The sequence below is a fragment of the Pelodiscus sinensis genome, chromosome Z, assembly GCF_052426305.1.
Source record: "Pelodiscus sinensis isolate ZL-2025 chromosome Z, ASM5242630v1, whole genome shotgun sequence".
NCBI classification, from domain to species: domain Eukaryota; kingdom Metazoa; phylum Chordata; order Testudines; family Trionychidae; genus Pelodiscus; species Pelodiscus sinensis.
The window spans coordinates 16,161,768-16,186,809 of NC_143085.1; the positions used below are offsets into that span (position 1 = coordinate 16,161,768).

The following is a 25,042-nucleotide window of genomic DNA, read 5'->3' on the forward strand; positions in this document are numbered from 1 at the left end:
AAAAGGTCTCACATCCTGACCATCAGCAGTGGATTATCCTGAACGAGCCAAATAGAAAACAATTCAGCATAAACAGAGAAACACTGACCGTCTCTAGTACTGAGTTAATGAGTTCAAGGTAACCTAAATTCCATCTCTATCACTGAATGATTGCATTAAGTGTACCCTTTCACTAATAAGCCTTAATGTCTTAGTCAAAGTTGAAGGAAGGATTGCTAAATGGTCTTTTAAAGATACAACAAGTCGGTACATTATTTAAACTGGATTAAAAGCCAATATTCCTGGATCAAATCTTGCCCTCAAGCACCCTTTTTCTATTTATACTTTATTGATGACATCTTCATCATATGGACCTATGGGAAAGAAACCCTTGAAGGATTTCTCCGAGATTTCAACAACTTCCACTCCACCATCAACCTCAGCCTGGATCAGTCCAAATGAGAGATCTACTTCTTTGATACTACAGTACAATCAGGAGTGGCCTGAGACCAGCTGCCGCAGCTGGCGCCCCAGGTAGAAGGCGCCATCAGCGCCCCCCGCACAGCCGTCAACGGCCATGAGGTAATCATTGGGCACCCGGTCACCCCGTGATGTCATCATCGGGCACCAGGGGCCGGTGGTGCCCTAGGCGACCACCGAATCTGCCTATGCTCACGAGCCGCCCCAAGTACAATTTCATGACAGACACATTTCCACCACCTTATACTGGAAACCTACCATCCACTACACTTACCTTCATGCCTCCGGCTTCCATCCAAGACACACTTCTCAGCCAAGCTCTAAGTTACAACTGGATTTGTTCCCATCTCACAGACAAGCATAAAAACCTACAGCAGGGCTATTCAATTTTGGAAGCCCCAGGGGCCACAATGATACCCACAGCACATACTGAGGGCTGCAACTTAAGTATCAGCAGCATCTAAGGAAGCCTGGAGGGTAACTCAAGAAACCACCCTGCCCTCCTCTGAAAGGGACTGAGACTCCCTGGGAACCAGCTTGGTAAATTTGTCCATAGCAGCCCACGTGCTGTATGCAGCAGAACCTGCTGGTTCACTATGCAGAGTGGTAGACCCCCCAGAGGCGTAGGCCTTCCTGCCTAGGAGGTCCATTTTTTTGGCTTCCTTGCTCTTTGGTGTGGCCCCTAGTTGATCTTGCCTCTCCCTCTGGCTCACTGCATGGACTATCAGGGATCTTAGAGGCAGGTGGGAGAAGAGGTGCTCATTCCCCTCCTGCAATACCAAGTACCTCCTCTCACCCTTTTTATCAGTCGGCAGGATGGAAACTGGGGTTTGCCAGAGGACCTTCGTGATGACAGTCACAGCCTTGTTAATAGGCAAGGCCACTCAGGTGCAGGTGTTGGACTGTAGGATGTCAACCCTGGGGTCCTAGTTCTCCAACATTCTCTCTGTACCCCCAGACTCTGGGCCAGGCAATAGAGGAGATCCGGATGGGACCTCAATTCCATTGAGAGAGCAGAGCGGAGGGCCCCACCAAAGGCCTCGCTGGGTGAGGAGGAGGATGATCCTTTTGTCTCTGCCACCTCCAGTCGCAGACCTGCAAGGGGAGGCCACCATAGAGGGCCAAGCAGTGGATAGCCCTCTCAATGCAGTGGGTCCAGGCAAGGCTTGCCCTGGAGGAAGAGACTGCCCCGATATCAGTGAACAAGTCAATAGGATAGCCGAAGGGGGAGCCCCGGGCCCTGAGTAGACCGACTCCAGCCTAGAGGGGCCTGCACCCCAGCCCCCCCAGCAGACCAGGCTTTTCTTGTCTACCCCTGGGGTAGAGCAACTGGGGGCTGCAAGGTTGGTCCCGCAGCGCCGCTCTGGACCAACCCGGCAGCACCCCAGCTGCTCTGCCCCAGGCGTCCTGATTCAGCCGCTGCTGGTCAGTTTCAGCAGCGGCTGAATCAGGATGCCTGGGGCAGAGCAGCTGGGGTGCTGCTGGGTTGCTCCAGTAGCGCGGCTCCTCGGCGCTACTGGAGCAACCCAGCAGCACCCCAGCTGCTCTGCCCCAGGCGTCCCCAAGTCAGCCGCTGCTGAAGCTGACTACAGGAAGCCCGAGGCAGAGTTGCTCTGCCCCAGGCTTCCTGGAATCAGCCACTGATCAGTTTCAGCAGCAGCTGACTTGGGGACGCCTGGGTTTCTTAAGTTGAATCTGTATGTAAGTAGGAACTGGCTTCCAGATTCAGCCGCGGTTGAAACTGATCAGTTTCAGCAGCGGCTGACGCCAGTTCCGACTTACATACAGATTCAACTTAAGAACAAACCTACAGTCCCTATCTTGTACGTAACCCGGGGATTGCCTGTAGTTCTCTGAAAACATCCACTCAACGTGCAGCAGCAGTCAAAAAAGCCAACAGAGTGTTAGGAATCATTAAAAAGAGATAGAGAATAAGACTCTCTCTCCACATCTTGAATACTGCATGCAGATGTGGTCACCTCATCCCCTCCCCCCAAAATATAATGGCATTGGAAAAGGTTCAGAAAAGAGCAACAAAAATTATTAGAGGTTTTGAATGGGTTCCATGTGAAGAGAGATAGACTGAGGTTTTATCTTAGAAAAGAGGAGACTAATGGGGGGATATGATAGAGATCTATAACATCATGACTGGTATGGAAAAAGTGAATAAGAAAAAGTTATTTACTTGTTCCCATAACAAGAACTCGGGGTCACCAAGTGAAATTAATAGGTAGCAGGTTTAAAACAAACAAAAGGAAGGTTTTTTTTCACACAGCCAATGGTCAGCCTATGGAACTCTTGCCAGAGGAGGCTGTGAAGAACAGGACTTCAACAGGGTTCAAGAAAGAACTAGATACAATAGGTCTCTCAATGGCTATTAGCTAGGATGGATAAGAATGGTATCCCAAGGCTCTGTCAGAGGCTGTGAATGTGACAGGAGAGAGATTACTAGATGATTCCCTGTTCACTCCCTCTGGGGCATCTGGAATAGGCCACTGTCCTCCTTCCCCCATGATACTGCACATTTAAAGACATAACCATTGGTAAGTTGCATATACAGTGCAGGTGGAGTGGGGTTAGGATTAGAATAATAGATGGAAGCTGCTTTTCGTATTTCTGTCTAATACAGGGACACAACCAATAGGAATGTATTGGTTGTATATACCCCAGGAATGTAAAACCATCAATGCCAGTTTCCAAAAATCAATGAAAGGGTTGAGAGGAAGCCCTTGTCTTCCTCTTGGCATTTCAAGATCTTAAGTATTTTCTGGTAGTTCAAGGCAGTGTTTCATCTGGTTATTGGCTGTCTTGTATTATGTGACTTATAGGCAGAGAAGAGAAAGAACTTGCTTGAAACAAATAGCAAGCAAATTCTTAATTTAGGCTTCTGGACAGAAGGCTGTTCTAGTTCTCCATGATCTCTAGCTGCTAGTTATATCTTGTGTTTCTTAGTATCACAGATTTGGGTTTTCTTAAACTCTTACCTATATTTAGCAACTATGGAAAGTATTGTTGAAAACAGTCCCTTTTAGCCATCATGGCAAATACCAACATAAAGTTCAATTCAAGCATTCCTGCCACCTTGGAGAATGGGAGGTCTAGCACTAAATCATGAGAATCTTATCTTTATTTGTTTGGTTGTTTTAAATCTCACAGTGTTAGTAGTAGTGAGTAGCCTAAATAAAAAAGCAGCACCAGCACTAGAATCACAGTGACAGTGTAGAGATCTCAGTTGAATACTAGCCACACACACTCAAACAGTGTCAGTGCCAGAGGTTCCAACTTCCTCTCTAGTTGTGGCTGCTTGACCCCACCCTCCACTCTCAGCCCTGTCTTCCTTCCACCCTTTCTGCCCCAAAGCCATGCCCATGCCCGGCCCTATTCCATACCTTCCCACAAGACCCACCCCATTTCTTCCTGGCTTTCTGCCCGGGGCACGCCACATCCGCGTTCCTTCCCCTCTCTTCCAGAGCTTCTTGAACTATTCCGTAGTGGGTAGCAGGTGCTGGGAAGGGGGAGAGATGTTGGAAAGCAGGGCTACTAGAGGTCAAGAGGCACTGTGGGGAGGGGAAGCATGGCTGCTTGTGGGTACTGAGCCCCAGAGCACCCACAGAGTCAATGGCTGTGATCAGGGCTAATATCACCAATACCCCAGTCTCTCCACCTATGAATCAGTGCATCGTAAACAATATCAGGATACACCCCTGCACAAAGTGGGACTAACATAGCAGCAATTCCCATAGTGAAGCAAGGACTTTGATGCCAACCCATTCACACTTGTTGGTACATTTCATTACAATTCCCCAAAAAAACACTGCAATGAAAGCAGCTGTTCATGACTAATATGCATGCTGTGTATTGCTGAGTCCAAGAGATCTTAATTACTTCTAAAAATGCAGTCAAAATAATTGCTCTTTTCTCAGTTTCTTTTTTCAGATAGCAGTGTGGCCTTCCCTTCAGAATCACCTACAGAGAAGACAAGGTAGGCTTGGCAACCCACCAAAAAGAATAGCTTCCAAAGTACAAATCAGATCATGCATTTTTGCAAATGGTAAATATGCCTTACAGTATGTAATTAGCGCCATTCACCAAAAATTGAATTTCTATGACCAACTGTTGCATCAACAAAGGGGCTTCAAGCACTGATCTCGGTCAAACAGATGGATACAGTGTAAGCCAGCTAAAACACCACAATTTATTGATAGCATTAATCATCTTATGTTGGTGGCAGATTAAATGAGAAGTTTTATTATAGATGCCAACAGATTTCCAACAACTGTTACAACGCTTTGTTTTTATACCGCCCCTTCACTCATATATCACAAAGTATTTTACAGAAGATTGCTATGATTACCCCCTTAATATTGAAGGGGAACCCACACAGCCTGGAGAGAGTCCACATCTCCTTACTCCCAATCCTCTGCTCTACATATGGTTCCTCTTTATTCTTCTTTAATACCTCCTCTTAGGAAAGGGATAAAAACGGTTCTATCACCACAGCAATTCCCCATCCTCCACACAATGGCTATTCATTCCAAAATCATTTTTAAAAACAGAAGTTTGATAAAGTGCCTTTAACTCTTCCAGATTTTTCCCCATTTACCTGAACAATTTCTCTGGGTAACAAACTTAGCCCTCTCCTATCATTAGCTGACTTAAAAAAAAAAAAATAAGTTCAGCGAGAGCTAGAGAGAGAGGGAGAGACACAGACACAGACACAGACAGACAGACTCCTCCCCAACAGCAACAGGCGAAAGATGACAGCTATGACAACTGCAACAGACTTTCCTACTCAGCTCTAGCACCAGGCACTACATATATTTATTATTGTGCACCATCACAATGTAATTCAAGTGGGTTCTTAAAACAGGACCACTCTAATTATCTATAAAGTAAGGGGGAATTCTGCAGCTAGAAGATCTTTACATTAACTCTGTATGCTCACATTCATTATGCTGAAGAAAGCCGAGTCCTGTAAATAAAATTCTTGTTCTTTTTCCTTCAAAACCAGCACCTTAATTAAAAAAAAAAAAAAAAAACTTCGAAATGCAGAAGTTCAAGGAGATCAGAGCACTGCAGGTGCTAATAGAAAATGTATGAGATGGATCACCTTAATCTATTAAACAACAATTTTTTGTCTTCAATTATTAGAGAAACTCATATTCATTCAGATAACCCTTTTATTCTCACTAAGTAATTTCCTCTTGCAGAGCCATTAGAAAGTAAGGAACTGCTAAGGAAAAATTAAGATGTCTAGGATCCTACTCAAAGGACCTCCACCTCCAATGCGACTACAAATAATTTCAGTAATGGGCCCTTTCAGAACACTTTTCATTATTTTCTGCATTCATGAAGTTACTTGTAGATAAACGGTGATTCAATTTAGAGACCAAATACCCAAGGAATGGAAAAGAACCAACTTTCTGAAGATATATTAAGCAGTAGAAATCAGTCAGAATACACTTCAGCATATCAGAAAGTGCAATATGGAATCTTTACTAGTTTTGTTTGAATATTAGATCTCATAACAATGAAGATTTTAACAGTGCATATGCACTGTTTAATCTTTTAGAGACTATTTACAAAAATCTCAAGGAAAAACATATTGAAAACAAACTCAGTCACTCGTGCATGCTAGTATCTTCATGGACTGTGCTGAGGGTTTTTTCAGACCCTGTATTCTAACACGTACTGTCCAGTTGTGGGAAATTTCAGAAATATAAGTAATATCCAACCAAAAGGTCTCTTGCTGGAAACTGGTTTTTAAATGCTCAGCAAGCAAATTGAATCTAAAGCGAACACCTACGAATTACGTTGAATATGGATTTCTGACAGGTTCATAATATCCTATAGCTCCTCCCTCAGCTGTAATTGGAAATCAAGTTAATCAATATCTTCACCTGGGCTGTTTGCAGATAAATCTGAATCAGAAGTCTTCTAGATCTATCTTAAAAGAGTTAACACTGATATTATGCATTCCCTCACTTGTGAAGTTAACACAGATATTATGCAGACTCCACTTGTGAAGGATGAGCTTCAAAGAACTAAATATCATTTAGAAAACTGATCATTAAAAAGAAGCCCTCAAACGGGCAGCTAGGGAAAGGATTCAATAAGCAACCAGAGTCAGCCTAAGCATCCCAGCACTTCTGGCTATGCTTGCAATGGCATGTTGTTTTTTGCTCTGGATAGAACTAGACCAGTGTAGTTCCATTAGGATTGCAACCCAGTACTGGGTCACAGGACATGGGGCACTAAGTCGACAGCCAGAGCATCTTGGCATGAGAAAAAAGGCAGGGAGGGAGGCAAGAGTCCAGCAGGGAAGGGGGAGGCGGACTCTATAAAGATACAATTATTGAGTCACGGGTATAAATTATTTTTCCCAAATGGGTCACAAGAAAGAAAGTTGGAAAACCACTGAACTAGACAATAAACATTCTACCAACCATTGCCCCCAATAGGGGCAAAGTTACATTTTATATATAGTAATTCCTCATTTAACACGTGGCCACTTAACACGTTTTTGCGATAGCACAATTTTTTTAGGGAACGTTTTTCGAATTACATGACCGTCCCCGTAATAACACAATTTCCCCAGCTGGCCCATCACCGGCAGCTGCACGGGGCTTCCCCCACCTCTCTGCCAAGCGGCGGAGGGTTCGCCGCTCAACATGCTGTTCCCCAGCAACCCCCCTTGCCGGACACAGTGCGGGTCCCAGCAGACCTGTCACAGGGGCATACTCCCAACCCAATCCCCCTCCTCTCTCCTCCCCTTCTTTTCCCCAGAGCCAGACACCCCCCTCTTTGCTGTAACCCAGTCCCCTTTTTCCACCAACCTTACGTCCCGGTCCCAACAGACACCACCGCTTGAAAGACAACCCCCACCTTTTTCATTATTTTCAATGAGAAAATTGACACTGCATAACACATTTTCACTTAACACAATCATTTTCTGAAACATATCTATAGTGTTAAATGAGGAATTACTGTACATAATGTTCCACTTGACAGAAATGACCAACAATTCCCACAAATGCAACTGGAATATCAGCATTTACAAGGCTCTAATACAAGAAAATCTGTGGCAAAACAGAACCTCCCATACGGCCACATTAAGTTCCTAATTGCACCTATTCAAAAAAAATGCAGGATATTTGATTTCAAATTCAGGGTAAATCAATTACTTTCTTAAGCGTACATTAAGATGCTATGAACAACAGAAGTACAAGGCATGCTCCTGTCTTACCTCAAGCAGCCAGAGGTGTTCTTGAAGACTGTGGTCCACTCAGCATCCCGAGGCTTAGAGTCCTCATTTGGCTCACTTTCCCATCCAGAATGAGGGATAATCACCTCGTTTGTCAGTGTCTGGAGACCATGATTAATGATCACCATCTTTAAGGGCTCATAGGATGACAAATTCCAAAGCGTGCCTTAGAGAAAAACAATGATTATTAGCTAAATTAAGGTACTGCTCATGTGGAATAGTATTTACAAAAGATTAAAATCATAAAACAACACGGACAGAGGAAATTACTCGCCTGACAACAGTGTCTGAAAATCCAATATAACCACATAGTTCAAACTCTCAACAACAGCTGTCCAAACAGAAAGCAGCAACACCTTTCTACATGCAATTATATTTAGAACTGGTGAAGTTGGTGAAACTGTTGATCCATATAATATATGGGAGGCATATGATATATGTCCATTAATCATCTACATGTACTCTATGTAAAAGATAATCCATGAAAGGCTAATGCATCACATAAAATCTCAAAATAGGGCTTAAATTGGATCTAAGGCAGAGTTCCTTGAAGTGGGCTCTCCCTTTGTTTACCTAAAGACTCCGTAGCCATGGAGACTCTCAGCTTCCATTGGCTCTGGTTTGCCATTTCCAGCCAAGAGGAGCCAGACCCAATAGGAGCTAGGAGGATCCTTGGCTATGGAGCCCAGATAAAGCTAAGTGGCCCATTAGCGGTATTCCCAAAGTGGGCCCACAGCTCACTGAGAAACACTGATCTAAGGGACACAGAGCCCTTGTGTTAACTCTCTACATAGGGCTAAATCCCACTCCATACTTTTTACATTCCTTATTTACTGTGATATTATTCACTATGTCACAGACAACTAAGTAGACCCCTCGGTAGATACGAAATTTATATTTGCATCTGTAGCCACAAGAATGAGCTGCAGATATTCAGTTCAACATCTGCTGATATGGATATGAAGTGGATCTCTGTGGGTTTGCAAGGCTCTACCGATGCGGTTCAGTGTAGGCATTGTTCCTATAGGCAACTGAGTACCCACAACTCTCTTTGTTTATCTCACCTCGATTTTGAATCATATCTTTTGAAAGAAGCTAAATACCAAATTGAAAAAGTTTCATGTGAAGAAGTGGGTTGTGCCCACAAAAGTTCATGACACTATGTACATGTTTTGTTAGTCTCTAAGGGTATGTCTAGACTACATGCCTCTGCCGACAGAGGCATAACGGAGCGGTCGACAAAGGCTTTCTTTGTTGACCCATCCGCATCTTGACTCACATGCTGTGCCGATGATCAGTTGAGCTGGCACAGCGCGGCAGCCATATTTATTTTAATGAAGCCAGGGATATTTAAATCCCCGCTTCATTGACTATGTCGGGTAGCCTATTTTACATGCCTCTGTCAGCAGAGGTATGTAGTCTAGACATACCCTAAGGTGCTACAGAGCCATTCATTATTTTTAAAGTTTTTTCAGTTACAGACTAACATGGATCTTCCTCGAGACCAAATTCAAGTGGCAGAAGTCACAAAAGTAGGTGTTACATTGTAAACAATGTAAAATATTTTGGGGCTAGTCTACACTTAGAATTTTTAATAATGTAACTGTGTCAACTGGAACATGATTTTTTTTGCCAACAACAATGTTGGTAAAAACTCTTTTTAATACTGGTATACCAATATATGAGCTATACTGACGTAAGTACTCATTTCAGCCCCTAAACTAGAATAAACTGCATCAGTTTAAGCACTTTGACACTTTTATAACAGCATCTACACTCGGAGGGTGGGGGAAGGAGGATGTGTTTATCTATGCTGGCACAGTTCCAGCAGAAAGTGGCAGAACTGCAACGAGTAGACCAGCTCTTGAAAACAGCTCATGGAAATATTTAACACTGTACAAGACAAATATTTAGACACCACTTATTTTAACTTAAAACAGAGTGATTAAGAAATGGATTTTAGATTTACTTTAAAAAAAAGAAAGAATTTAGACTTTTCTTTGAAATCAGAGAGTGAAGTATAATTTTTGTAAACATTAGTCTTTCTACTGGTTGAGGGAAGACATATAGCATTCACAAAGCTGATGAATTCAAGAATGGCAAACAAACTCCTACTTCTGTTCATGTCATGCTTTCAACAGAATCACGTTTCCAAACCAAAGGACAAAGCTGAAATCTAACAAGAAAGATTTTGCTAAAACTTCCCATACTTCAGAAGTTGCCATGCAAACTAATGCAGAAGTACATGTATACTTCCAAATTTCAGTTTTACAGAGACTCTTCTTTATTGAGTTGGCACTAAAATAGAATCTTTATTACATAGGTACAGAATTTGTTATTCCTACTTGGTAACATTTTAAAACTATAAATAAGTGTATCTGATAAAATAAATGGCTACACAGCTTTCATCGCCACTGAAATTTATGAGAATTAAGGAGATTTTTGCAGCAACTGAAAGGAAAAAAGAGATAGAATTTAGAGGATGTAAAAACACGGTTAATTAGTTAACCGGTTGAATATTACATTGATTAAGCAGGACCCAGGTTGAAGAGCGTTCAGTCTGGCTGGAGCAGCCCTCAGCACATGGGGCACCTGCCCTTCGCCAAACCCCCGCCCACACCTGCGGGGCGGGCACTCAGGCCCGCCAAGTACAGAGGCTGCTCGGGATGAGAGCAGCCCCTGTAAGCAGCAGGCCACTGTGGGGCTGGAACAGTTCCCTGCCCATAGCAAGCAGAGAGCAGCTCCAGACCCTACCCGTTACTGTTAATCAGAACTTTTAAGCATTACCCATTAACATTTCATATCCCTAACAGGAACTTTCCTAAATATCCAGAGACTTTCTCCTACATAATATGTACCATTAATATGAGTCCAATGTGCATCATTAGTTCTACATATTTTTGCCTTCCATCATCCTACACTCCACTATTTGTCTTTAGCACTATGTTTAAAAAAAGAAATCACATAAGAATACTTCATGGTCACGTATGGATTTTTGTTTCAGTCATACACCAATCTCCCCGAGTTTCCAGGTTACAATGCCTTCCATTTACCTATTCTCTCAAAAGCCTTTTAAAACTATATACTAGATATTGACTCACTGATCCCAATTACACCCAGTTATAGTGGTGTTAATCAGGATAATACCAATGAAGTCAGAGTTCTACCAATGCAAAACTGGTGTACGTGAAAGGAGGACCAAGGGCTCTACAACGGTCTATAAAGAGATAAATAAAGTTGTGATACTGAATCCTTCCTAATATAGGTTGGAACTAATGCTTAACGCTCAAGTTTTCACAGCAACAAGTAACAGATGCCAAATGTCATTTATCCTATTTTAACAGAGTGTGATCCATATAGGGGCACATTAGATACCAGGTTGGAAAAGGAATTTTATCTCTGCTATCAGATTGTGGCAATTATAATCCAAAAGACTGACAACTAACTGAACTCAGAGTTTATGAGGCCTCCTATTCAACCCAGGCATCTGTTTAGATCTAATTGAACACATTAATAATTAAACAAATCCAGTAGTTAACAAAAGAATTTACCTCAGATGTTAACACCCATCATTCTTTACTTTAATCTCCTTGTAGGTTTCTATGTTAATGTTATTTACTTGGCACATGTCACTTTCTGCACACAGATAGCACAATATAATATCTGTGAACTTTTTAGAAATTATTTTATTTAGCATTTAGATAAATTACAAGTGTAAATTAGCTTTTCATTGTTACCAATTTATAAATTAAACATCCTCATTATCACAAAATCTACTATGCACCTTAGTAGTTAAGAAAAAAAAGGAAAGTGAGAGAGCAAAATAGAATTTCAAAATCACTTAGTTCTGAAAAAAAAAGCATTTACTAATTTTCTTTTATTTCAGCTTACACAGCCACACTATAAAGAAAGCAAAGCCAACTACATAATCATAGAATAATCATAAAATAATAGGATTGGAAGGGACCTCAAGAGGTCATCGAGTCCAGCCCCCCGCCCTCAAGGCAGGACCAAGCTCCGTCTACACCATCCCTGACAGATGTCTATCCAACCTGTTCTTAAATATCTCCGAGAGGGAGATTCCACCACCTCCCTTGGCAATTTATTCCAATATTTGACCACCCTGACAGTTAGGAATTTTTTCCTAATGTCCAATCTAAACCTCCCCTGCTGCACTTTAAGCCCATTACTCCTTGTCCTGTCCTCAGAAACCAAGAGGAACAAATTTTCTCCTTCCTCCTTGTGACACCCTTTTAGATATTTGAAAACCGCTATCATGTCCCCCCTTAATCTTCTTTTTTCCAAACTAAACAAGCCCAGTTCATGAAGCCTGGCTTCATAGGTCATGTTCTCTAAACCTTTAATCATTCTTGTCGCTCTTCTCTGTACCCTTTCCAATTTCTCCACATCTTTCTTGAAATGTGGCGCCCAGAACTAGACACAGTACTCCAGCCGAGGCCTAACTAACACAGAGTAGAGCGGCAGAATGACTTCACGAGTTTTGCTTACAACACACCTGTTGATACAACCTAGAATCATATTTGCTTTTTTTGCAACAGCATCACACTGTTGACTCATATTCAACTTGTGGTCCACTATGACCCCTAGATCCCTTTCCGCCATGCTCCTTCCTAAACAGTCGCTTCCCATCTTGTATGTATGGAACTGATTGTTCCTTCCTAAGTGGAGCACTTTGCATTTCTCTTTATTAAACCTCATCCTGTTTACCTCTGACCATTTCTCTAACTTGCTAAGGTCATTTTGAATTATGTCCCTATCCTCCAAAGAAGTCGCAACCCCACCCAGTTTGGTATCATCTGCAAACTTAATAAGCATACTCTCTATCCCAATATCTACATCATTGATGAAGATATTGAACAGTACGGGTCCCAAAACAGACCCTTGAGGAACTCCACTTGTTATCCTTTCCAGCAGGATTTAGAACCGTTAACAGCAACTCTCTAACTACGGTTATCCAGCCAATTATGCACGCACCTTATCGTGGCCCTATCTAAGTTATATTTGCCTAGTTTATCAATAAGAATATCATGCAAGACCGTATCAAATGCCTTACTAAAGTCTAGGTATATGACATCCACCGCTTCTCCCTTATCCACAAGGCTCGTTATCTTATCAAAGAAAGCTATCAGATTAGTTTGGCATGACTTGTTCTTCACAAACCCATGCTGGCTATTCCCTATCACTTTATTACCTTCCAAGTGTTTGCATATGATTTCCTTAATTACCTGCTCCATTATCTTCCCTGGGACTGACGTTAAACTGACCGGTCTGTAGTTTCCTGGGTTGTCCCCTTTTTATAGATGGGCACAATATTTGCCCTTTTCCAGTCTTCTGGAATCTCCCCTGTCTGCCATGATTTTTCAAAGATCATAGCTAAACGCTCAGATACCTCCTCTATCAGCTCCTTGAGTATCCTGGGATGCATTTCATCAGGACCTGGTGACTTGCTGTCATCTAACTTTCCTAAGTGATTTTTAACTTGTTCTTTGTGTATCCTATCTTCTAAACTTACTTAAATATTTATAATCAGGTAATACAGAAGTGTTCAATAAGTTGTCATCAGAATCACATTAAACCTGTGATTTACCAAATTATCCTTTCTTCACTCAGGAACCAGCAAAACACGTGAACAGTCCCATTGACTTCAAGGGAATTACCAATGTGCTTATAATACAAATGTGCTTAATTAAGTGCTTTGCTATATCCGTGCTACATGATCTATGTGAAAATAAGAATATTCACTATTGTAGTATGCAAAACAAAATACATAAGGAACATAAACCCTCATTTGTTTCAGGGTCTAAGTCAACTTTTATCTTGATGGGGGTTGAGGAAAAAACTATACAAAGGGATTGGAATGTAGGAGGTTTGACATAATGGTCACAGATGGGTTTAGGGCTGCTGCCCACCAGGGATGGGATTCACCAGGAAGGAGCTGCAGAAATCACAAGGCCAGGTCCTGTAACTAAGAGTCAAGCTGGGGTTAAAGACCACAGATCAGAGGCAGTAAGTGCCAAGCTAGAACCAGGAGGCAGGAGAAGAGTTCTTAGTCAAGATTAAATAATAAAAAAAAAAACACAAATCAGGAGACAAGGTGAAGTCCAGCAATGCAGAAGACCAAACAACTTTCTGGGTACTTGGCACATTGGAATGCAGCAGGGTACTGTCACTGGTCTCATGAGCAGAACATTCTGAGTTTGGAAAGGGCCAATATATAAGCTTGGTAGGCCATAGTCTCATTCTGAACCACATATTGCGCCCTTCATGTTTGAGTGGTTTCACTGTTAGAGATTCGTGCAACTTTCTTCGTCTGAAGCAGGATGTTTCCTCTCTTCTCCTGCCCCAGACAACTGACCATTACATTACAATGCTGCTTGAGTAAATACTTCCATTTCTAATCTCAAGTAATGAATCAACTAGGGAAATATTTTAAAAGTCCAAAAAGAAATGTTCTTCTTAATACAGGTTGAACTTTCTGGTCCAGCAACAGACCACAGATGTTCTAGAACCAGCCAGTCCTGGTGGAGGACTGGTGTCTGCGAGTCCTGTGGGTAGCAGCCCAGTGTTCTGCAGCAGGGCTGCCCGGCAGTAGGGCCAGAAGCAGGTGCCAGCCAATGGTTGGGCCAGGTCTGGAGGTAGGGCTGGTGGCAGGTGGGCCAGAAATGACCTCCCTAAGTCTGGAAAAATCCCTGATCTGGGACTGCTTAGGTCCCAAGGGTGCTTGGAATTATGACAGGAGTGTCCCAATTTAGCAACACAATTTAACATAGAACAAAAAAACTTATCAAAAAATTTAACCCCTTCTAAAGGAAAGCCAGCAATCCTAATATTAGAGGATTTAGCAAAATTTTCGTGGGCTTCTGTAACATCTTGAAGGCATCAGTGTACAGATTTTAATATGCACTAGATATGTAAAACAAGGATCTACTCTATAAATTTCATCTGATCTATGCTGCCAGTTACTGGTAGCAGTGTTCTCTCTAAGATTTTCCATCCATGAACAGAGTGAGTTTTGTCTTGTGCACCAATAGTGAGGTCAGTGTGCTTGTTCAGAAGTGTGCCACAGTGACATGCACCAGTTACTAACAAGTATTAAATTGCACAGCACTGTGCATAACATGGCAAGATTTTTTATTATAAAGAACAACAGAATATTTAGGGAGCCAAGGTCTAAGCAAAGACCAAATTCAATTCACTTAAGGTAAAAGTTGCATTCAGAATACAAACCAGAAAGACCACTAGCCACTCTTTCCATTTCTTTGCCTTATAGTTGACGTTTAAATTTTCCACCCAGAAAAGCCCCAAAGTTTAACGTTAAGCACGAGTAGTGAAACCTATTAGTATTATTGGGACAACTCATGGTCAAATGCTATAGCAGGGGTGGGCAATAATTTTTTCCCAGGGGCCACTTCAAAAATTTGGGCCTGGGGGCAGGGGAGCTGCGTGAAGATTCCTTTACCCTGCCCCAGCACTGTGAGAAGCCTGCGGCACTTCAAAGTGCCACATGCTCCTCTTAGGTCAGGAGGAGGCTTCCCGTGTTTCCCCACCCCCAAGGCAATCAGGGCCCGGACGTGGGGGAGCGCAGGAAACCTCCTCCCACCCTGCAAAGAGCACATGGCACTTTGAAGTGCCACAGCTCCTCGCAGGGCCAGAGCAGGGCAAAGGAAACTTCACACAGCTCTCCCACCCCTGATCGGCCTGAGGACAGGGGAGCACACAAAGCCTCCTCCGCTCTCTCCTTCACAGCGCCATGTGCTCCTGGCAGGGCAGGAGGAGGCTTTGCACACTCCCCCGCCCTCAGGCCAATTAAGGGTGGGGAAGCGCATGGGAGGGGGCAGTGCGGAAAAGGCTTCATGTGCTCCCCCACCCTCAGGCCTTAATTGGCCTGGTGGTAGGGGAGCGGCAGGGCCTCTGCGGGATGGATCCACCTGCTTGGAGGACCAGATCTGGCCCACGGAGGCCCTTTTGCCCACCCCTGCACTACAGACATGGTCAAGTATCCTGAGGGAGCAATCAGCAGCCAGTTATAATTGGACCCAGACTTTGGATTTCACTTGCATCCATTTCAGCACTGAGGGTCAGAAATTAAAATCCGAAACTCAGGACATGTTAGGTTTTTGAAGGTTAATACAGCCTATTATCTAAGTCTATTCTGTCACCTGACTGATCTTCAGAGAGGAGTGCGAGTGAATGAGAATTTCCCCAGAGAATTACATTAACGTTGTTAATATGGATCCTTCCTCATCATTCTACCATCTCTGTAGCCGAGTTACCTCATCACAGTGAAAAATCAGTACTTGGGCAGCCTTATTGTTTTTACAAATTGTATATCCCATTGTCAGGGCAGAACTTCGCTTCCATTAGCTGTCCATGCCATTGGAGAAGATCATGAGCTGATGGCCAAGGAAGTTCCCAAAGCAGCAAGAGCACCTCCGCCCCTTGCCCAGGCAGCCCCGGCCATTCCCAAAGCACCAGGAGCAGCTGTCCCCTGCCAAGCGGACTTGGGCGCCCCCAAAGTAGGGATGCAATAGTGTAGTCGGTTAACCAATCAGCAAAATAGATTAATGCTATAGACTACATGCATTCCTCCCTTCCCCCTGTAAATTTTTTAGCAGGCTGGCCAGCAGCTCAGCTCAGTTCTGGTTCATGCTGGGTCCAGGACTTACCCCAGCTGTGACTCTGCATTTAAAGTGTATTGGGAGCTAGGCGGGCAGGCAGCCCAGCTAAGTTCCAGTTCACTCAGGGTCTGGGAGCTTAGGACCTGCTTCCCAGACAGGGGCTGCTGCCACCCTGCACTGTTGCCTCTTTATCAGGATGACAAGCAGCTGGTCCGCAAGAGGAGCTGGTTTTTAAACTGACTCCCCTCACAGATTAGCTCCCATCTGGTATTTTATACCGCTGTCGGCCCCACCCCCAGGGACTAACTGACAAACCGGTAAGAATTCATGGTTACTTGACTATTCAATTAACCGATATTTAACATCCCTACCCCCAAGGCAGCAGGAGCAGCCACCCCCCACTAAGCGGCCTTGGCTGTCCTCAAAGCAATGGAAGCAGTCGCCACGGCCCTGCACCCTGGCTTCAGCAGGAGCAAAGGGGGCCAGGGTAGCTGCCCTCTGTCACACTACCCAGCCAGAACCAACCAGGCCGCCACAGCCATCCCTCACCTTCCATTCTAGCAGGAACGTGAGTGGTGGTGAGTGCTGATGTGCAGGTCTGCAAATAAGGTGGGCGGGCCTAAAATGTTTTGTGTGCGGCCGCACAGTCGTTCTGCTTAGATGGAACCACAACTGGTAGCTATTCTGAACAGACTAAATCCTACGCGGATTCAAGTGAATCACATATGCATTGAGCACCTTAAATGACCACAAAAAGAAAGTCCAGTCCAGCAAACATATAATATGTGAACAACTTCACTCACACTGGAAGTACTCATGACACCTTCACCCAAAGTTGCTAAAGCAATGTTGCCTGTAAACTCTAACAAGACGTTAAAAATAAATGGCCTCTTGGGCAGCCAAACAAGTGCTCCTTGTAAGGGCTGCAACACACAACTTGACAGCAAAAGTAACTTTACCCCTCTCCCGCCAGTTCCTCCATCCCTTTTGTACACACAAATGTAGCTATGATTACAATTTCTCTCATAAGATGCACCCTTTTCTGATCCACCAAAGGATGCTGCATCAATGAACTATAAGCCTGCAGCGTGGAGGGCCTGGCTGGAGTTCACAACTGAACATCCCAGCATCCTCAGTGTCTTGGGGGAACCAAGCTCAGGAAGAGGTTCTTATGGTGACACCATAGCAACATGATTTTAATCTTTAACAATTTTTTTAAGCTGTACATAAACCCCAGGGAAAAAAGTGTGACAAACATTAAATTCAATCATAATTTGACCTCTGCCCTTAAAAATTATTCACTGCACAATTAACATATCTAATAAACTGAACACATTGTTAGTTTGATAAATTGACAGACGTTTTTAATCAAAATTACCCTAAAGATAAATCATGCCCATTAAAACAGTAACAGCAAGTCAAATTCATTGATAAAAACATGGGAAAAATTTACCAAAAAAAATGCCTTTCAGCATTGATCAGTGGTTTGCATATATTTTAGAATGAAAAAAAAATTCTATTGCATTGATGAAGATAATCTTAAACATTTTTTCTTTCATTTGAAGAAGACAGCTTGAATATACATGTATTTAGGTTTTACACTGAAAATCTTTTCCCAAAGATATCATACCTAGCAGGAGCATCAAGATTTTCTTTTGAAAGTAGTTTGAGTGTTAAAAGATTGTAGAAAAGGAAGCAGAAATGGTATTTGTTTTTGTAAATCCCCATTCTATAGCATATAAAGGCAATCAAGACATATTCCAAATGCTATGGGTGCCACCTTCCAGTGGCTGTCTATGATAGGCAGATTTAAAGAAAATGCGTCAACTAGACACATGTTAACATCTTTTGAAATCCAAACAGAATCTGCTTTCATGCTCTGCTTAGTTGCAGAATCCAATGTTACTGTTAAATTAAAACAAACCAAGAACCTATTTACTCTTTCATCTATGCAGCACACTGAATGATTTATTATCTAAAATAAACTGCATATATTCACGGAGTACTCTTGATGTAAGTTGATTTTGCAGTCATCTTTCTGAGATGTATTATATAAGCAGCCTCTTTTTAAAATAAAAAATCTCAAGTGAAAGTGGTAAAGCAGAGGACCCCAAGATAAATTAAATTAACTAGGTTACAGTGTGCACCATGAAATACATATTCTTTTGACAGATTCCCCAACAGAAAAAAGAAATAAAATCACTTGCAATTAGTAGATATGATGATCATATTAGTGGACTTCCAAGAGGAGTTAACGCCACTGAAACGAATTTTTATTAGCATATACCTGGGAAGCAGTGATCATGAGATGGTCGATTTCAGAATCCTGATCAAAGGAAGAAAGGACAGCAGCAAAATACAGACCCTGCACTTCAGTTAAGCAGACTTTGACTCCCTTAGCGAACTTTGACATCCCTTTGATGGACAGGATCCCCTGGGATGCTAACATGAAGGGGAAAGGAGTCTAGGAGAGCTGGCAGTATTTAAAGAAACCTTATTGAAGGCACAGGAACCAACCACCCTGATGAAAAGCAAACAAGGTAGGTGATTAGCTTGGCTTAACAGTGAAATCTCTGGTGAGCTTACACACAAAAAGGAAGCTTACAAGAAGTGCAAACTTGGACAGATGACTAGAGAGGAATATAAATATATTGCTTGAGCATACAAGGGTGTAATCAGGAAGGCCAAAGCGCAATTGGAATTGCGGCCAGCAAGGGATGTGAAGGAAAACAAGAAAATTTTCCTATAGGCATGGTAGCAATAAGAGGGTGGACAATCAGAGAGGGTGTGGGGCCCTTACTGGATGAGGGAGGTAATCTAGTGACAGATGATGTGGGAAATGCTGAAGCACTCAATGCGTTCTTTGCCTCTGTCTTCACAAAGTCAGCTCTCAGACTACTTGCACTAGAAAACAGTGTGGGAAAGAGATGGGCAGCCTTCAGTGGAGAAATCACAGATTAAGTAGTATTTAGAAAAATTAGATATACACAAATCCATGGGGCTGGCTCAAATGCATCTAAGGGTGCTGAGAGAGGTGGCCATTATCTCTGAAAACTTGTGGTGATTGGGAGAGGTCCCAGATGATTGGAAAAAAGCAAATGTAGTGCTCATCTTTAACCATCTTTTAAAAAGGGGGGGAAAAGAACAATCCAGGGAGCTATAGACAGGTCAGCCTCACCTCAGTTTCCAGAAAAATCATGGAGAGGTTCCTCAAAGAATCTGTTCTGAAGTGCTAGGAAAAGAGAGGCAAGTGATCAGGAATAGTTAACATGGATTCCCTCTATGACAAGGTAACTGGCTCTGTGGACAAGGGGAAGGCGGTGGATGTGATACACTTTGACTTTTGCAAAGCTTTTTATATTGTCTCCCACAGTATTCTTGCTAGCAAGTAAGGAAGTACGGATTGGATAAATGGACTGTAAGGTAGATACAAAGTTGGCTAGATTGTCGGGCCCAATGGGTGGTGATCAACGGCTCAATTTGGTATCAAGTAGAGTGCCCTAAGGATCAGTTCTAGGGCCAGTTTTGTTCATAAGAACATAACATAAGAAAGGCCATACTGGGTCAGACCAAAGGTCCATCCAGCCCAATACCCTGTCTGCCAACAGTGGCCAATGCCAGGTGTCCCAGAGGGAGTGAATCGAACAGGTAATGATCAAGCGATCTGTCTCCTGACATCCACCTCCACCCTTTGACAAACAGAGGCTAGGAACACCATTTCTTACCCATACTGGCTAATAGCCATTTATGGACTTAACCTCCATGAATTTATCTAACTCTCTTTTAAATCCTATTATAGTCCTGCCCTTCACAGCCTCCTCAGGCAAGAAGTTCTACAGACTGACTCTGCGCTGTGTGAAGAAGAACTTCCTTTTGTTTTAAACCTGCTGCCCATTAATTTCATTTGGTGGCTCCTAGTTCTTATATTATGGGAACAAGTAAATAACTTTTCCTTATTCACTTCTTCACATCACTCATGAATTTATAGACCTCTATCATATCCCCTTAGTCTCCTCTTTTCCAAGCTGAAAAGTCCCAGTCTCTTTAATCTTTCCTTATATGGAACCCGTTCCAAACCCCTAATCATTTTAGTTGCCCTTCTCTGAACCTTTTCTAATGCCAGTATATCTTTTTCGAGATGAGGAAACCCCATCTGTACGCAGTATTCAAGATGTGGGCGTGCCATGGATTTATATAAAGGCACTAAGATATTCTCCATCTTATTCTCTATCCCTTTTTTAATGATTCCTAACATCCAGTTTGTTTTTTTGACTGCCGCTGCACGGACGTCTTCAGACAACTATCCACGATGACTCCAAGATCTCTTTCCTGATGAGTTGTAGCTAAATTAGCCCCCATCATATTATATGTACAGCTGGCGTTATTTTTTCCAGTGTGCTTTACTTTACATTTATCCACATTAAATTTCATTGCCATTTTGTTGCCCAGTCACTTCGTTTGGTGAGATCTTTTCTAAGTTCTTCACAGTCTGCTTTGGTCTTAACTACCTTGAGCAGATTAGTATCATCTGCAAACTTTGCCACCTGATTATTTACCTCTTTCTCCAGATCATTTATGAATAAGTTGAATAAGTTCAACATCTTTATTAATGACTTGGATGACGGGATGGATTGCATCCTCAGCAAGTTTGCAGATGACACTAAGCTGGGGAAAAGGTCAATACACTGGAGGGTAGGAATAGGGTCCAGAGTGACCCAGACAAATTGGAGGATTGGTCTAAAAGAAATCTAATGAGGTTCAACACAGAGAAGTAGAGTCCTGAACTTGAGACAGAAGAATCCCAAACACTGTTATACCCTGGGGACCAACTGGCTAAGCAGCAGTTCAGCAGAAAAGGACCTGGGGATAATAGTGAATGAGAAGCTGGATATGAGTCAACAGTGTGCCCTTGTAGCCAAGAAGGCTAATGGCATATTAATTTGCATTAGGAGGAGCATTGCCAGCAGATCTAGAGAAGTGATTATTCCCCTTTATTCGGCTCTGTGAGGCCACATCTGGAATATTGTGTCTGATTCTGGGCCTCCCATTACAGAAAAGATGTGGATGCACTGTGAAAAGTCCAGTGGAGGTCAACGAAAATAAGTAGGGGCTGAAGTACATGACTTATGAGGAGAGGCTGAGGGATTTGTGCTTATTTAGTCTACAGAAGAGAAGAGTGAGTGGGAGATTTGATAGCAGCCTTCAACTTCCTGAAGGGAGGTTTCAAAGAGGATGGAAAGAAGCTGTTCTCACTGGTGACAGATGACAGAAGGAAGAGCAATGGTCTCAAGTTGTAGTGGAAGAGATCTAGATTGGATATTAGGAAAAACTATTGTTTTAAAGTCCCAGCTTGACAAAGCTTTGGCTAGTATGATTTAGTTGGGGTCGATCCTGCTTTGGATAGGGAGGGGGTTGGACTTGATCTCCTGAGGTCTCTTCCAACCCTATGATTTTATCATTTGCTGCCAGGCTTTTTACATACATTAATGCTCTCAAGAATGGATTCTGATTGGCTGCATTGATCTGCAAGTTTCTTCATTGAACATTATTAGATCAAAGATTTTTTTCTTAGAACATATAAGGTCAATCATTTTTCAATTAAACCCAATTTGCCAATACAGAGTGTCAGGAGAATAATGTTCTGCATCACTTAAAATATCATGCAGTGTCATTAAACAACAAAATTACATTTCATTGAGCACACAAAGAATGAAAAATTCATTAAAGCTACTAACATCTGATTGCTTGTCAAAAGAGTGTAATAGAATTCCTGTCTTGCATATCTGATGGGATCATTTGTTCCACACCAAACCTTATCATTCAAGATAAAAAACCTATGCAGCTTTCCCAAACAGAACAGATTTCTCTCGTTCTCGGCTCAGCTCTCAGTTCTCTTCGTTTGTGAAGTAAGAAAATGATTCATTGAATGGGTAGCTCTGCACAGTCCCAAAAGGATAACAGTGGCCTGATTCAAGGAAGAGATCCTCAAGAGTAGCATTGCTGATTGTACCCCAATTCATGGCATAGCTTTGAAAGCTTTAACAAACTGAGATTTCCACAATGCAGTAAGTGCAGGTGGTTTATGAAACCCTAGACGAGAGAAGATACACCATGACTGTATCTTTGGGAACTGAAAGGTACTTTTAAAATGTTTGGTGTGCACCGAAGGCCATCATGTTTCAATGTCATTTTCAGATATACAGGCAGTCCCTGAGTTACGCGGATCCGACTTATGTCGGATCCATACTTACAAACGGGGCTTTTCTCGCCCCGGAGGACACGGGCGGCAGGACCGTCCAGACGTGCTGCGGTCCCGCCGCCCGCATCCTCCGCGGCTTAGCTCCGCGTCTCCCTGGTCTGCTGGGGGGAGGGAGGGGCAGCAGACTAGGGAGACAGGGAGCAAAGCCGCAGAGGATGCGGGTGGCGGGACCGCGGCGCATCTGGGCAGTCCCGCCGCCCGCGTCTCCCTGGTCTGCTGCGGGGGGGGGGGGGCGGCGCAGCTAGTGCCCCCCGCCTACCCCCCAAGCAGACGAGGCTTTTCTCGCAGACACCTGTGGTAGAGCAGCTGGGGCGCTGCCGGGTTGGTCCCACAGCACCGCTCCTCGGTGCCACTGGACCAACCCAGCAGCACCCCAGCTACTCTGCCCCAGGCGTCCCCAAGTCAGCCGCTGCTGAAACTGACCAGCGGCTGACTACAGGAAGCCCGAGGCAGAGTTGCTCTGTCCCAGGCTTCCTGGAATCAGCTGCTGATCAGTTTCAGCAGCAGCTGACTTGGGGACACCTGGGGTAGAACAGCTGGGGTGCTGCCGGGTTGGTCCCTACAGCGCCAAGATGCGGCGCTGCGGGGACCTACCTGGCAGCACCCCAGCTGCTCTGTCCCAAGCGTCCAGATTCAGCCGCTGTTGAAACTGATCAGAGGCTGATTCCAGGAAGCCTGGGGCAGAGAAACTCTGCCTCGGGCTTCCTGTAGTCAGCCGCTGGTCAGTTTCAGCAGCGGCTGAATCTGGACGCCAGTTCCCACTTACGTACAAATTCAACTTAAGAACAAACCTACAGTCCCTATCTTGTACGTAACCCGGGGACTGCCTGTACACACAACTTCTGGTAAAAGAGCTAAGATGCCAAGCAACAAGAGGCTTTTGGTTTTGAAGAGGGTGATCCCACTAGAAAGGAAAAGTTACGCAGACTTATCTAGCCTAGCAGTAGTGAGATCAGAATATGGAAACACGTCTGTAAAATGCTGGGTGACACTGTGAGTACGTTCACACAGCAACCTGCCTTCATCCTGGCAGTGAGTATCGCTGCCAAGATCAACTGACTTGTGGCATAGAGCTGGCATTGTGGGGCAAAAAATAGCAGGATAAATGTTCGGATTTGACTACTCCCTTTCTCCTCCCCCTCCTTCGTGCCTCTGCATCAGAGGCAGTGGAGGGCATGCGGGGAGAGGAGAAGGGGGCAGGAAGAGGGGAGAAACAGGAGCAGATGCCGGGGGAAGCCAGCTTAAAAGCTGGTTTCTCACAGCAACATCTCCACAGTGCTGCCTGCCTCGCGGCTGCTGCCACTATCACCACCGGGGTTGGGTGGAGGGGAGGCTGCCACAAATCAGCCACAAACGGGCTGCTAGGCCCAACACGAGCTAGGACCGAGTCTGGGACAGCTGTGGCTCTGAATTTAAAATATACTAAGAGACAGGCAGCACTTACTATATTTAAAGAGCCAGAGGAACAGCATTCCAGACCCAGCACGAGCTAAGACTGTTTGGTTCTGGCTTGACCCAGGTCCCAGGCCTACCCCGCTGTGGCTTTGCCTTTAAAATATAGCAGTAAGAGTTGGGCAGTTCTTGCATTTAAAATGTAGAGCCACAGCAGGCCCAGAGCTGGCTCAAGCCAGGACTGCTCAGTGTCTGACTCATGCCAGCTCTGGGAACGGTCTCATTGCTCAGGTCAGCTTGTGCTGTAGGACTAAAAATAGCAGTAGCAATGTAGCTGTTCAGATTCAGGCTGGACTCTGAAACCTGGCAAGTGGGGAGACTCTGAGAGCCCAAGCTAATGATGTAAAGGAGTGGGTATTAGGCTGTAAAGGAGTGGGAAGGCACTCTGCAGCGGGGACAGTTAATGGTTGGCCACAGCTCAGCAATTAACTGCAACCACCAATCATATTTCAAGAAAATCAGTCTACATAACATGTTACAACTGGCTTGAAGCTTCAGCCTTTTTCAAGCTCATTCTTCTTTACCTCCATCTGCATCTGAACACACTTCTGCACGGTGGCAAAAGTTCACAAAGGTTTCACTCCAGGTGGAATAAAACACATTCATGGCAAACAGATGCGCTGATCCACTGCAGTGGGAAAGTATCCGGATACAAAGTCAGCTTATCATCATGAGAACACCAAAACTGTAAACAGTACATGGAACATTGCTTAGTTTACAGTCCTTCTGCAGTAGCATTGGCTGAATTCTCCTCTTTTATTATGATAAAGACTTGACTCCTATTTCTCTCTGGTCTTGTCCTTTGGAATTCTTTTTGTGTGTGGGCAGTTCACTCACAGCTGAGTCTTGAGTATCAGCTGTGATTCCACCAGCTTCAGCCCACACAAATGCAGTTGGAACACTGTTCCCCTAAGCACTGAATGTTTAACACGCTGTTCTGACACTATTGCTGTAAGAGCAGAATTAAAT

General features: G+C 43.7%; 1 protein-coding gene across 11 annotated transcripts in view; it reads right to left on the reverse strand.

Annotated features, from left to right (window-relative positions):
* ARVCF (ARVCF delta catenin family member) overlaps positions 1 to 25,042 on the reverse strand; it is a 603,575-nt gene that overhangs the window by 100,957 nt on the left and 477,576 nt on the right. For all 11 annotated transcript variants that reach the window (XM_089775246.1, XM_075898325.2, XM_075898321.2 and 8 more), the window contains one exon: positions 7,706 to 7,889. In XM_089775246.1, coding sequence (XP_089631372.1) covers positions 7,706 to 7,889 — 184 coding nt within the window. The remainder of the gene's footprint in view (positions 1 to 7,705; positions 7,890 to 25,042) is intronic.